Below are 15199 nucleotides of genomic sequence, written 5' to 3' on the forward strand. Positions count from 1 at the left end.
TAGAGGGGATGGCAGTGCTCTCATCCTGACCTGCAGTAACTAAACATTTTATGAAATTGTAAGTAATATATCGCTGGATTTAGAGTATCTTTCATAGGGTATGTTGCCCCATATAGGACTGCATAAACATAGTGAGAATTTCAACTGTAATAGTTTTCCCTACTTATAAAGGGTATCGAGAGAGCAGCATAATATCCAACTACGACTTGTATGGCATGAATATAATCTCAGCGGAGTTGTCTAAAGTTGTTATGAAATGAATTATTTGCTGTTATGAGGCTGGGTGCACACAGCATTATTACTGTACAGCAGCAATAATATATTTATATGCAGATAGAAGTTCAATGCGTCACTCCAGGGTGTGATAAACAGTGAAAAGTTTATACCATCAAAGAAAAAGTGTACAGCAGCAACGTTTGACTCACTCCTGAGTACCGTATTTATCGACGTATAACACGCACTTTTTAGGCTAAAATTTTTAGCCTAAAGTCTATGTGCGTGTTATACGCCGATACACCCCCAGGAAAGGCAGGGGGAGAGAGGCCGTCGCTGCCCGCTTCTCTCCCCTTGCCTTTCCTGGGGTCTAGAGCCCTGCTGCCGGCCCTTCTCTCCCCCTGGCTATCGGCGCCGCTGCCCGTTCTGTCCCCCTGACTATCGGTGCCGGCGCCCCATTGCCGGCGCCGACAGCCAGGGGGAGAGAAGGGGCAGCGGTACCCATTGCTGGCGCCGCTGCCCCGTTGCCTCCCCCCATCCCCGGTTGCATAGTTACCTGTTGCCGGGGTCGGGTCCGCGCTGCTTCAGGCCTCCGGCGTGCGTCCCCTGCGTCGTTGCTATGCGCAGCACGGCGCTGCATGACGTCAGTGTGCGCCGTGCAGTGCATAGCAATGGAATGGAGGGAATGGCTATATAAATTTCATGTAGCCATCCCACCTCGTAAAGCAGCCTGCCCATATAGCCTGTCTCTCTCCCCCACCCCTCCCTCATATAGCGGTTCCCACCTCATATGAGCCGTATAGTCATCCCCCTACTTTCATATCTTGAAATAAGGGGAATGGCTATATAATATGGGGGTATTGGACAAGAAATCGGGGGATGTCACCATTTTGTTTAGTATATCGCAGTCACATATCAAAATCGTAATATTTACCTCCATAATCGCAATCGCACGTTTTCCCCAAATCGTTATATATTCGTTTATTTATTTATTTATTCATTCATTCATTCATTCATTTATTTATATAATATTATTTTTCATTTGATTTCTCTTACATTTCTTTACTCGTATTGTAGGTTTGCCAAGTTTTCTGCTCCTCAGCATTACATTTCAGTGACCACATAGGAGGAATTAAACACAGGAATGCAGTAAGTGGCTTTACAATATCTTAGCATACTATGAAAAAATCACTACAGGTATATTTTGATATTATAATGTTAATATTTAATTAATAATGTGTGAATTTTTTCCAACTTAGGTGAAAGAAGAATCACCTGGTAAGTAGAGCTGTGTAATAATCCTTATACAGTTTATACTGAAGTATGACATAAACTGAACAGGTAGTATTTCTAAAGAAGACAAGTGAAAAACAAGTGTACCTAAATAAATGTACTGTATCTCAAATAACTGAGTACACCCTTACATTTTTGTAAATATTTTATTATATCTTTTCATGTGACAACACTGAAGTAATGCCATTCTGCTGCAATAAAAGGGTGAGTGCACAATCTGTATAATAGTATTTAATGTTGTCTCCCCACAAAATAACTCAACACACAGCTATTAATGTCTAAACTTTGGTGACAAAAGTGAGTACACCCCTAAGTGTACTTCCTGGTGTCATGTGATTCATTAGTTTTACAAGGTCTCAGATGTAATTGGTAGCAGGTCTGTAAAATATGGTGCTACTGCTTTTACACTCCCTAATACTGGTCACTGGAAGTTCAACATGGCACCTTTTGGCAAAGAACACTCTGAGGATCTGAAAAAGAATTGTTGCTCTAGATAAAGGTAGCCTAGGCTATAGGAAGATCATACAGCGGTTTTACAGAAAATGTTTCACTCAGAACGGGCCTTACCATGGTCTAATAAAGAAGTTGAGTTTACTCAGCATCTTATCCAGAAGTTCATTTTGGGAAATAGACATATAATTGCTGACAGCATTGCTGCAGAGGTTGAAGAGGTAGGGGGTCAGCCTGTCAGTGCTCAGACCATATGCCACACACTGATCAAATTGGTCTGCATGCCTGGCTTCCCAGAAGGAAGCTTCTTTTTAAAGGTGTAGTCTTGTGAAAAATAACTTATCCCCATCCAAGGATAGGGGGATAAGTTATAGATCGCGGGGGTCCAAGTGCTGGGACCCCCCGCGATCTCCTGCATGAGTGCCCTGCAGGAAGCCGCGGCCGGAGTACGCCCCTCCATGTATCTCTATGGGGTACATGGAGGGGGCGTGTCGGTCGGCGCTCTCTGCGGGGTACGGCATACTGCCCCCTTCCAGCCATCTGCCGTAACCCCATGCAGGAGATCGGGGGCCCCAGTGCCCCCCCTCATGCGATCTACAATATATCTTATACCCTATCCGTGCATAGGGGATAAGTTATTTATCACCAGACTACTCCTTTAAAGATGAAACACAAGACAGCCGGCAAACAGTTTGCTAAAGACAAGCAGACTAAGGACATGGTTTACTGGAACCATTGGGGAGACCTGTCTTTGTACCCCTCACCTAGTTGTTGCCACACACAATTGACACCATTAGAACCAAGGAAGTTTATCTTGGTCTCATCTGACCACTGAACATGGGGGTAAATTTTTTAAAACCTGTGTACAGGAAGAGTGGCCCATGGCAACCAATCAGAGTGCTTCTTTCATTTTTAAAGAGACTTGATGCACCACTCTTCCTTTACACAGGTTTTGAAAAATCTACCCCATGTTCAGTGGTCAGATGAGACCAAGATAAACTTCTTTGGTTCTAATGGTGTCAATCGTGTGTGGCGACAACTAGGTGAGGAGTACAAAGACAGGTGTGTCTTGCCTACTGTCAGGTAAGGTGGTGGGGATGTCATGGACTGGGGCAGCATTAGTGCTACAGGCACTGGAGAGCTACAGTTCATTGAGGGAACCATGAATGCCAACATGTACTGTGACATACTAAAGCAGAGCATTATCCCTTTGCTTTGGAGACTGGGCCGCAGGACCCCAAATGCACCAAGATGACCACTGCCTTACTAAAGAAGGGTAAAGGCAATGGACTGGCAAAGTATTTTTTTTCAGACCTAAAACCTATTGAGCACCTGTGAAGCTTCATGTTGTTATGGAGTTTTGGAAGGGAACTTCAGTGGCAACATGTGAAGCTCTGGTAAGTGCTGGAAAATAATGGTGGCCACATAAAATACTGACACTGTGGCCCAATTTAAACGAGGCGTGTACTCACTTTTGTTGCCAGGGTTTGGACATTAATGGCTGTGTGTTTGAGTCTTTTTGAGGGTTCACAACATTAAACACTGTTATACAGGCGTGCACTCACTACTTTTACTTTAACACGCACTTTTAAAACTTAAATTTATGGCAAAAACCCTACCTGCGTGTTATGTGCCGATAAATGTTCTGGTCACTGATTCAAAGTGGCCGCAGCCCCACTTTAAATCAGTGACCAGTGGCGGCTCCTGCGGACAAACACCTCTCCCCTGCTCTGCATTTTATATTTTTTATTTAACCATTACATGGCCGCGCTCGGCAGGCTCAGGTCAGGCGGCAGGTCTTGCGAGGTTGTGCGGCAGGTATATCGAGGACGAGTGACGTCTCCTGCCAGCTCCTCTGCACAGTGTCGGGGACGTCACTCCTCATTACCTGCAGCCGCCGCTAGCAGCTGTTCTAAAGCGGCGGGGCTGCTGAACTTTAACAAGCAGTCGGCGCTGTGGCCACACTGACCAGCGGCGGCTGCAGGGAATGAGGAGTGACGTCCCTGATGCCATGCAGAGGAACCGGCAGGAGATGTCACTCGTGCTCGACATACCTTCCGCACAGCCTCACCTCTTTGGTGCTGCCTTATATTGCTTCCAATACCTGGGAGAGAAGGGAGCCAAAAGGGAAATATGTTTAAAATAAAAATACAAAAATGGATATGATAAAAAAAACTGAGGCTTAAAAAGTATCATCAGTTTGCTTCAGAGTGCTCTCTTACTACAGTTTTGTAAAAGACTTTTCATAATTTGTGTTTGTCAGAGCCATGATCTGACCTTCCTTTTGTGATTTCTGGATAGTTTTGAATGTCCTACAGTGGCTATATGGAGTAAAATGTGGAAAAAAAAGTTCCTTAAATGGGCACTGTCATTAAAACTAATTTTTGCTATTGCACTCCTTATGGTAAATAAAAAATCTTTCTAATTTACTTTGTTTAACCCCTTAAGGACCAAGCCCATTTTCACCTTAAGGATCAGGCCATTTTTTGTTTTTGTACTTTTATGTTTTTTCCTCCTTTCCTTCTTAAAACCATACCACTTTTCAATTTTGCACCTGCAGACTCATATAAGGGCTTGTTGTTTGCACAACCAATTGTACTTTGTAATGACATCAATCATTTAATAACAAAATCTACCACAAAACCCCCAAAAATATATTTGTGTGGTGAAATTGAAAAAAAACAAAACGCCATTTTGTAATTTTGTGGGCTTCCGTTTCTACACAGTGTAATTTTCGGTATAAATTAAAACTTATCTTTATTCTGTAGGTCCATACGGTTATAAGCATACCCAATTTGTATAGATTTTATTTTACTACTTAAAAAAATCCTAACTACATTCACCAAAATTTGTAGGTTTATAAGTGTAAACTTCTGACCCCTATAATTTTTTTAATTTTTCTGTGGTCTGTAGTTTTTATCGGTACCATTTTTGTTTTCATGGGACTTTTTGATCGCTTTTTATTCATATTTTTATGGTATATGAAGTAACCAAAAATTTACTTTGGTATTTTTTAATGTGTACACCATCGACCGTGCTGTTTAGCTAACCTTATATTTTAATAGTACCGACATTTACGCACTTGGCGGTACCACATATGATTTTTTTTTATTACATTATTTTAATTTAAAAACATGGGAAAAGGGGGTGATTTAAGCTTTTAATCGGGAAGGGGTTAATTCACTTTTATTAACTTTTTTTTTTTTAACCCCAGGAGGCTAAAACATGCAATCTTCTGAATGCATATACTGATCAATGCTATGCCATAGCATAGCATTGATCAGTGTAACCGGCGCTCTGCTGCTCTAGCCTGCTGCGCAGGCTTGGAGTGTAGATCGCCGAACGGGTGACGAAGAGGCAGGTGTACACCCTTGGTCCTGGACGGGTAAAAAAAAAAAGGAAGTTTTATTTGTGTTTAAAAAAACTGCCACTTGGCACATTTCCCCCCATCTCTTGCACAGTCTTTGGACTCCTGTTGGCCTGGCAGAAGTCCAAAATCAGGAATTGCAGTCTGGAGTTCTAAGTGGGGGGTACAGCCTTATCCAATCATAGCTCATCTCACACTGAACTGCTCTGGGCTGTGTGTAGCAGAGGGAGGATGTTCTTCCCTGTATGGCTTCAGATGATGTCACGTCTGCTGGGTAACGCCCCTTCCCAGTCTGTGAATCTGAGATTGAGCAGAAAATACAAAGCAAGTATTGGTATCTCTCTTAAGGGTGGCTTGAATATATTTTTTGTACTATCACTGTGGGCGCAATGCTTGGAGTCATATGGAAACTGCTTACACATGGTTTTCTGTTTGTATGGTTTATTGTTTTATTGCATATTTTCTTGTATCCTTATGTACAATAAGGATACAAGAAAATATGCAATAAAATAAAAAAAATTTGCACACAATGTTGGTATGTCTCATTGTTTGATGAGTCTGATATTATGCTGTCAGTCATACCTTGAGAAGCGTTATTACTCTGTCTTATACATTCTGCCAACAGATTTTCTGTTTTTGTTTTAAATGAAAAAAGTTTAATAAAAAAGGATCTGATTGAAAAAAGAAAATACAGAGCAATATCAAAGTAGAAAACTAACACAAATAATAAAAATAAAGGCAGGAGGGGGTTTATCATGATGGGGGCAGTGAACTGGAAGGATTATAACATTTAACAAGATCATTATAGGTACTTTTTAAAGAAGAAATATCAGAAAATTGATAGAAGTTTTTATTTTTAATGTACTAATTCTCCACATTTCATTCATTTGTTGTCTCATACACTATGGATGAAATGCATTTGTTTTTTTTCTCTCAGAACTCCTGGAAAATATACAACGTCTACAGTATTTTCTTGATACATTTCTGACAGATGAACCTATGCTCGGTAAGTCATTGAGGTGTTTTTTATTTTTTTATTTTTTTAAAGCAATATCTTTCAGAACACAAAATTCCCTTCTGACCACTGACCTGTTAAGTAGAGATTTGTAGATGGCCATCTTTTTTCTTGGTATAAATAGATATTTGAGGGAAGGGAAATATTTATTTTCAATTGGATTGTAAGAAAATAATTTGCAATTTTTACAGAATTTTGGCTGAATTAAAAAAAAAATAATAATTTTGCATCAGTATGTTTAAACCAAAACTAGAACTGGATACTAAACAAGGGAAATATAATGGTAGGATTTTTACCTGTTTTTGTCTTTGTTTCTCCTTCTGATTTTTGGCTTCAGAATACTGATAAAAACTGTTGAAATGTCTAGATGAAACCTAGCCATGTCTTTATTTTTATGTAATGAAACTGTGTTAATTTGTTTGTAAAAGTTATAAATTATTTTCCAAAATAAAGGGAACAGTGACAGTACATACAAAAATTTAGTTATATAAAAATGTGTGCCTTTTTTGTTTTATTAGAACAACAAATTATTTGTGTTTCTACTTTTTTTGACAGGTCTTGAGTATATTGTTGAGCATTGTAGGAATGGTACATACTCCTACAAATGCTTGTTGTGTGAGACACAAACCCCAAGAGGGACCACAATATTGCATCTATGTGGATCAAAACACAGAATCGTATACCTGGTAAAAAATTTACTATAAAATTCATAATTTGTGAAAATGTATATTTTTTGTTTTTTTCTTCCTGTGTAAAATGTATTTTATAATTGTAAGTTAAAATGAAAATGGACTGGGAAAAGTAAGTATAAGCAGTAAAGCAGCCAATATATATACATGAATTTATTATTGCCACACTAAAGAATAAAAGCCTAGACTCTGTTTCAAATACACTGCTCAAAAAATAAAGGGAATACTAAGATAACACATCCTAGATCTGAATGAATGAACTAATCGTATGAAATACTTTCATCTTTACATAGTTGAATGTGCTGACAACAAAATCACACAAAAATGATCAATGGAAATCAAATTTATCAACCCATGGAGGTCTGGATATGGAGTCACACTCAAAATCAAAATGGAAAATTTGTAATGTCCTTAAAACAAGTCAAAATGAAGCTCAGTAGTGTGTGTGGCCTCCATGTGCCTGTATGACTTCCCTACAATGCCTGAGCATGCTCCTGATGAGGTGTCGGATGGGCTCCTGAGGGATGTCCTCCCAGACCTGGACTAAAGCATCCGCCAACTCCTGGACATTCTGTGGTGCAACGTGGTGTTGAATGGAGCGAGACATGATGTGCCCAATTGCATTCAGGTCTGGGGAACGGGCGGGCCAGTCCATAGCATCGATGCCTTCCTCTTGCAGGAACTGCTGACACACTCCAACCACATGAGGTCTAGCATTGTCTTGCATTAGGAGGAACCCAGGGCCAACTGCACCAGCATATGGTTCTGAGGATCTCATCTCTGTACCTAAAGGCTACCTCTGGCAAGCACATGGAGGGCTGTGCAGCTCCCCCAAAGAAATGCCACCCCACACCATTACTGACCCACCGCCAAACCGGTCATGCTGGAGGATGTTGCAGGCAGCAGAACGTTCTCCACGGCATCTCCAGACTCTGTCACATGTGCTCCGTGTGAACCTGCTTTCATCTGTGAAGAGCACAGGGCGCCAGTGGTGAATTTGCCAATCTTGGTGTTCTCTGGCAAATGTCCTGCACGGTGTTGGGCTGAATGCACAACCCCCACCTGTGGATGTCCGGCCCTCATACCACCCTCATGGAGTCTGTTTCTGACCGTTTGAGTGGACACATGCACATTTGTGGCCTGCTGGAGGTCATTTTGCAGGGGTCTGGCAGTGCTCCTCCTGCTCCTCCTTGCACAAAGGCCGAGGTAGCGGTCCTGCTGCTGGGTTGTTGCCCTCCTCCACATCTCCTGATGTACTGGCATGCCTCCTGGTAGTGCCTCCATGCTCTGGACACTATGGTGACAGACACAGCAAACCTTCTTGCCACAGCTCGCATTGATGTGCCATCCTGGATGAGCTGCACTACCTGAGCCACTTGTGTGGGTTGTAGACTCCGTCTCATGCTACCACTAGAGTCAAAGCACCGCTAGCATTCAAAAGTGACCAAAACATCATCCAGGAAGCATAGGAACTGAGAAGTGGTCTGTGGTCACCACCTGCAGAACCACTTCTTTCACAACAGCATGTGAAATTGATTGTCAATCAGTGTTGCTTCCTAAGGGGACAGTGTGATTTCACAGAAGTGTGATTGACTTGGAGTTACATTGTTTTGTTTATATGTTCCCTTTATTTTTTTGAGCAGTGTATTTTTGTGGATGTTTTCCTCTGCCGAGTGAACCAATTCATCCACAGTTCAAGGCTCTTTTACCAGTTTGCAGCTTAATAGAGCTCTGCACTTGCATCTGCGCTTGTCTTGGGGCTAAATGGCTATGTTGTGAGATTACCATAACACTGTGGCTAGCTTTTTGTGAATTGGTATTTCCTGTTTGTTTCCTTCTTTGCCTACAAATCCCATAATTCAATTTTCCTCCCTCCCACACATCAGCCACCCCACCCATTGAAACATAAATGAGCTTCATCCATTCAAAAGACCATTTTTTTCCAATCAGGGTGCCTATAGCTGTTGCAAAATACAATTAGTTGCAGATTGATCTCTCTCCCACCAAGCGATCGCTCCACCCATTAAAGCAGACAGGCTCCCTGTCATCAGCTGACTAGTGATGTCAGGTCTCGGCCGCAAAACAGTCATTTTGTATGCTGTTAAAAATAAATATTGGGGCAAAAAGCACAAAAGAATTGAAAGACCACTGTCACACACAGGTACAAACACTATATTATGAACTACACTAACTTTACAGCCCCTGTAGCACAGTGTAATAAAAAAAATCCTGGAATACCCCTTTAATCAGCTTTGCTGTGTATGACACTATCTTTAGTGTCAGTTTGCCTTATCCTGCCCAGCTGACCAGCTGCCACTTGTGGCACAGTGGATCCACAACCTTGGGGCGTTACATTCTGCTACATGAATTTGGAACTTTCTTGTTCAGCCTAGGTGGAGACTTGCTGCAAGTGAGAGCAGGAGCACAATCGGTTGCTGCTTTTCATTGTGAGCTTTCCCTTTATATAGACTTTCAGTTACCTTTTTAAAGTATCAATGTCATTTGAATAAACATTTGAAATGTTGTTCAGGCATGTTTTTACTATGGGTCTTACTATGGGAGTTACAGCTTGGTGAAGTGCATGGCAGCATGTGCCTCACTCCCTGGCTGTCACTTGAACCCAAACCTTTCACTGCATAAGTCTATGTAGTGAAAAGATCTGATGGAGCAAACACCTGGGGTGTAAAGAGCCATGCTGCGTACTTCACACGGATGTAACTCCTGATCGCAGCATGTCTCAAGAGTGAGACCTGGTGCGATCTAAACCTTGCTATATTTCTGGACAAAATGTCTGTCTTTTTCAAATAAGTGACCTTTTTCATACGTTCTTCCAGGTAACTGGATGTATTCTTACATCCTGCTGCTGCAGGAGATCAGGGACTGGACCAGGCTGTCAATTTTAGCTGCCGAGACCAAGATCACGCCGGGCTTGGCAGTGTTAACCCCATAGATGCCTTGATCAGGCCTGATCACGGCATCTGTAGGATAGACAAGGGAGGAAGCTCCCCATGTCTCCCATCGGCAACCCCAAGGTGTGCTTGCAGTGTCGCAATGGTTACCATGGCAGCAGGAGGCCAGCAGATGGCCTCTGTCTACCAAGTACAGCAGCCTGTGAGGTCCAGTCGTAGGCTGTATCGCACAGGCTATATGTCTGTGTAATACTGACAGTTATGCTGTGCTGCACCATAGTATTCGCTGTAAAAAATATAAAAATAAAAAAAGGTTTATCAATAAATATATAATGTGTAAAAAAAAAAAAGAAAAAAAAAATGCCCCTTTCCCAATAAAGCCCTAAAAATAAAAACCTATACATAATGACTTGTACTCTAAAACTATAATGTTAAAGGAGTGCTGCAGCCTAATATAATTTATCCCCTATCCTGCGGATAGGGGATAAGTGTCTATGGCTGCGGTACTCCTTTAAATATCCCGCATGGTGAACGCCGTTAACCAAAAACAAAAAGCGCAAGATTTGCAAATTTTGGTGCAAAATGCTGGAATACAAATTATCTTAAAGGTGCCATGTATTGCAAAAACTATCATAATAAAAAGTACAGCTTGTCCCATAAAAAATATGTCCTAACATAATGGGGTCGGATGAAAAGTCTAATTATTGCTGTATGAACATGGCAACACAAAAAAGGGAAAATGAAGAAAAACAAAAAAAGAAGCTATATAAATTGGGTATCACCATTATTAACAACCCACAAAATAAATATAACATAATTTTTACCTCACCGTGAACGCCAGATATTTTCCTGCTTTTCACAATATTTTGAAGTTTTTCACAAAAAAAACACTGCATGTGTCAAAAAAAGTACAAAAAAAACTGTCATGAATTTTTTTTTTAGAATTGCTTTGCTGAGTAAAAGCATTCTAAAGTTAGTACCACAAGTGGTAAGAAATTCACATTATTTTAATAAAGTTAATTAAGAAATGCTTATTTTTTAAGGCAATAACAAATAAAAAATTAACAATAACACGTTAAGAGTCATGAATAAACATTTTTTTAAATATAAATAGGCCCCTCCCCTAATAAAAAATTTAAATCACCCCTCTCCTTTACCATTTTCCAAATAAAAAAAAAGTAAACAAAAATTGTATACATGCAGATCTGATCACGGGGGTCCTGCCGCATGCAGCCCCCGCCTCTGGGAGCTGTTCGCAGTGCTGCAGCCTCGGAGTCTGCCGTGTCACTGACGTCACATCTCCGCCCCCGTGTGACGTCGCACCCCGCCCACACTAGCCCACATGAGCTTGTGTAAATTGACTTCACGATACTCCGGCCCCGTAGTAGTAGTCTGGGAGCTGCATGAAGTCTGGGAGCTCCACGCCCATTCCCATAGACTTGCATTGCGTGGGTGAGGCGTGACGTCACACGGGGCGGAGTCGGGACGTCACGATACTCCGGCCTCGGCAGACTATGAGGCTACAGGGCTGCGTGCAGCTCCTAGACTGCGTGCAGCTCCCAGACTATGACTACGTGGCCAGAGTATCGTGATGTCATGACTCCACCCTCGTGTGACGTCACGCCCTGCCCCTGCACTGCAAGTGTATGGGAATGGGCGTGGAGCTCCCAGACTTTGTGCAGCTCCCAGACTACTACTACTACGGGGCCGGAGTATCGTGAAGTCAATTTACACAAGCTCATGTGGGCTAGTGCTACCCCCATTGGGTTGCCATTGAGGCACTTACAACCCCACTCTGTCCACTACCGCTTCTTCAGTGGCTCCCCTCCAGGGATAGATCTCCGATTCTCTCTCCTGTTGTCTCACAATCACTAGCTTTATGGGACGGATTTCGCAAGCGCTACCCTCTGTAGTCAGCTCACACCCCAGCTGCCCCAGTTTTCCATAATCCTAAATTTCTTCCTGGCATCGTATCCTCTGCGTTCTCCTGGTGGTCCAGTAAAGGTCTTCTTCGCATAGGTGACTTCATTGACAGGTTGGGCTTTAAATCACTCAATCATTTCCGCACATTTTATGGCCTACCAGACTCTAAGATGTATCGCTATTGCCAATTTTTTTTTGTTTGAAAAGCCGTGCGTTAGATGTCACTTGTATCCGTTATGAAGCACATTGCATCAATTCCTCGGATAGTAGAGGTTTATCTCTACTGTTTATAATGTTTTCCTTTACGTCCTCTACTAAGCTCCCATATACAGTACAGACCAAAAGTTTGGACACACCTTCTCATTCAGAGTTTTCTTTATTTTCATGACTATGAAAATTGTAGATTCACATTGAAGGCATTAAAACTATAAAGTAACACGTGGAATTATATATGTAACCTGAGTGTGAAACAACTGAAAATATGTCATATTCTAGGTTCTTCAAAGTAGCCACCTTTTGCTTTGATTACTGCTTTGCACACTCTTGGCATTCTCTTGTTGAGCTTCAAGGGGTAGTCACCTGAAATGGTTTTCACTTCACAGGTGTGCTTGTGTGGAGGAGGAGGTGTGATGGTGTGGGGGTGCTTTGCTGGTGACACTGTTGAGGATTTATTAAAAATTGAAGGCATACTGAACCAGCATGGCTACCACAGCATCTTGCAGCGGAATGCTATTCAATCCGGTTTGCGTTTAGTTGGACCATCATTTCTTTTTCAACAGGACAATGTCCTCCAGGCTGTGTAAGGGCTATTTGACCAAGAAGGAGAGTGATGGGGTGCTATGCCAGATGACCTGGCCTCCACAGTCACCGGACCTGAACCCAATCGAGATGGTTTGGGGTAAGCTGGACCGCAGAGTGAAGGCAAAAAGGGCCAACAAGTGCTAAGCATCTCTGGGAACTCCTTCAAGACTGTTGGAAGACCATTTCAGGTGACTACCTCTTGAAGCTCATCAAGAGAATGCCAAGAGTGTGCAAAGCAGTAATCAAAGCAAAAGGTGGCTAGAACCTAGAATATGACATATTTTCATACTTTTTTGTTATGTATATAATTCCACATGTGTTAATTCATAGTTTTGCCTTCAGTGTGAATCTACAATTTTCATAGTCATGAAAATAAAGAAAACTCTGAATGAGAAGGTGTGTCCAAACTTTTGGTCTGTACTGTATGTTAGCCTGGGAGTCTGATCTCGGCAGCTCAATCAAATTGAAAAATTGGGCCCAAAAGGCTGATGCAACTTCTAAACATTCTATTAATGTCTCCCTGCAGTAAGCGGGCTGGATGGTATTTTTTAGATGCTACCTTGTCCCCACAAGAATAGCTAAGATGTATCCCTCAGCCTCCCACTTATGTTTTCGCAAATGACAGCAGACAGGTACAATGCTTCACGTACGGTGGGAATGTCCTCAAGTACAACACTTTTGGATTCGCTTATACCATCTAATTTATTCTGTAACAGGCATTGTTCTTAGGAAAAATCTAGAGCAAGCTTTGGTAAATGAACCAATCCCTGATACCCCCAAGGGTAATCTCACAACATAGCCATTTAGCCCCAAGTCAAGCACAGATCCTTCCTAAGCATGTCCATTACTGTCTGCCAGGTAAGTACTAAAATCAGCTTATGGTGGATAACCCCTTTAAGTAATTCTCCTTAAACATTGTTTCCAGACCCACACTTGCCTTATTAGGATGTAGGGTTCAATTTGTTGTCCCGGTAAGGCCCTCCAGCTATGTCTTCACTGATTTTATCGGGACACTGTTCTTCGTCTCATGGACTTCTCCAGCTCGTCTAACGCATATTGTGGATACCTCTGATATCCCTTTGTTGTTTACATTCATATATTTCTGTTTATTCAAAAATTGTATAAAATTCTTTGAAAAGAGTGAGTCATGGCTGCATTCTTAAGCGTTTATAACAGAAAATATGTCTATGTTAACAAATATTTTGTATTTTACATGTATATCAGTTATTTTTGTTTTGTTTTGTTTTTTTAAAGAAAAAACACCATCCAGAATTAGTGGTAAATCAACTACATTTTTCTAAAAGATCTGAATATACACAACAATTAAAATTGATTGCATCACAAGTAGAAAAAATGCATGGGAGAAAACGTATATTGCAAGATGCAACTGAGATTAATGAAGGCAAGGCTGGTCCAAATCCAGCTAAAGTTCCTAAAATGTCCTCAACGGTGAGTGGTTTAACCAGCAGCAATGTAAAATGTTTAACAATACTATTCTGCAGAATCCTAGCTGAAATAAAATATTCAGACATGTCTGACATAACAGATCAGTTGGTAACCTGTACATGTACGCCTTGGTCACACTTTTTTCATGAAGTGCGCTCACTAGCTGCTTCAAACCCAGCTAAAGTTCCCTAAATAGTACATGTCATTAGCAAAACAAATTTAATATGTTTATAGATTAGTCTATTTGAATTTCTTTTCTTATATGCTTCATAATAAAATGTAACTTTGTGTTAAATGAACCCCTAAATTTAAGGGATCCTCCTTCTGGTCCTGCTTGCAGATTGTGTATTGCAGCAGCCTGGCAGAGACCAAAGTCAGGAAATGCAGGTGGTACTTCAGCTTAGTACAGTGTACAGCAGAGTTCAGAGAGCTAAGGGGGGGGGGTGCTGCCTCAGCCAATTACAGCCGATCTCACACTGTGCTGCTATCTGTAGCACAGTGAGGAAGGAAGGAAGTTCTCCCTTGTATGGCTTCACATGATGTCTCGCCTGCTCGGAAATGCCCCTTCCCAGTCTGTGAATCTGACTGAGACTGAGCAGAAAATACGGAGCAATATCAAGGTAGAAAACAAAAAATAAATAAAGGCAGGTGGTGGTTTATCATGATATAAAATTTATAAAGATAATGACAGGTACTCTTTAACAGTAAGTGGTCTAACCAGGGCTGTGCAGTCTATAAGCTAGACTTGCAGAGTTTTTCAACCATCTGACTGATTCCTCCATAAAGGGCTTATATTTACTATGGCTCCATTTTGTCTTTTTATTTATAGAAAAACTTTCACCCTCTGTTTTTTTTCACCCTCTGTTATTCTTTGTTATAATCCATTCTACGTTAGATTTTGCCATGTATATCTATGTAAAGAAATTATTCTTTTTTTTCTATTGTGTTGTACCCAATTGGATTTATAGTTTTATTGGTACTTCAATATTTTATTTTTATTAAAGTGCTCATGCTGAATATAAAAAATGCATTTTGCTTATTTATTTATAGCTCTTTCCTGAAGAACTTCCACCACCAAAAGGTATGTATATAT

At 41.2% G+C, this 15199-nt stretch overlaps 1 protein-coding gene across 7 annotated transcripts in view; it reads left to right on the forward strand.

The window, feature by feature from the left end:
- LOC130273676 (uncharacterized) overlaps positions 1-15199 on the forward strand; it is a 92585-nt gene that overhangs the window by 17557 nt on the left and 59829 nt on the right. For all 7 annotated transcript variants that reach the window (XM_056520869.1, XM_056520866.1, XM_056520865.1 and 4 more), the window contains 6 exons: positions 1291-1362; positions 1473-1491; positions 6261-6329; positions 6894-7024; positions 13915-14109; positions 15157-15187. In XM_056520869.1, the coding sequence (XP_056376844.1) occupies positions 1291-1362; positions 1473-1491; positions 6261-6329; positions 6894-7024; positions 13915-14109; positions 15157-15187 (517 nt within the window). The remainder of the gene's footprint in view (positions 1-1290; positions 1363-1472; positions 1492-6260; positions 6330-6893; positions 7025-13914; positions 14110-15156; positions 15188-15199) is intronic.

Source organism: Hyla sarda, chromosome 5 (genome assembly GCF_029499605.1).
Source record: "Hyla sarda isolate aHylSar1 chromosome 5, aHylSar1.hap1, whole genome shotgun sequence".
Classification (NCBI taxonomy): Eukaryota; Metazoa; Chordata; class Amphibia; order Anura; family Hylidae; genus Hyla; species Hyla sarda.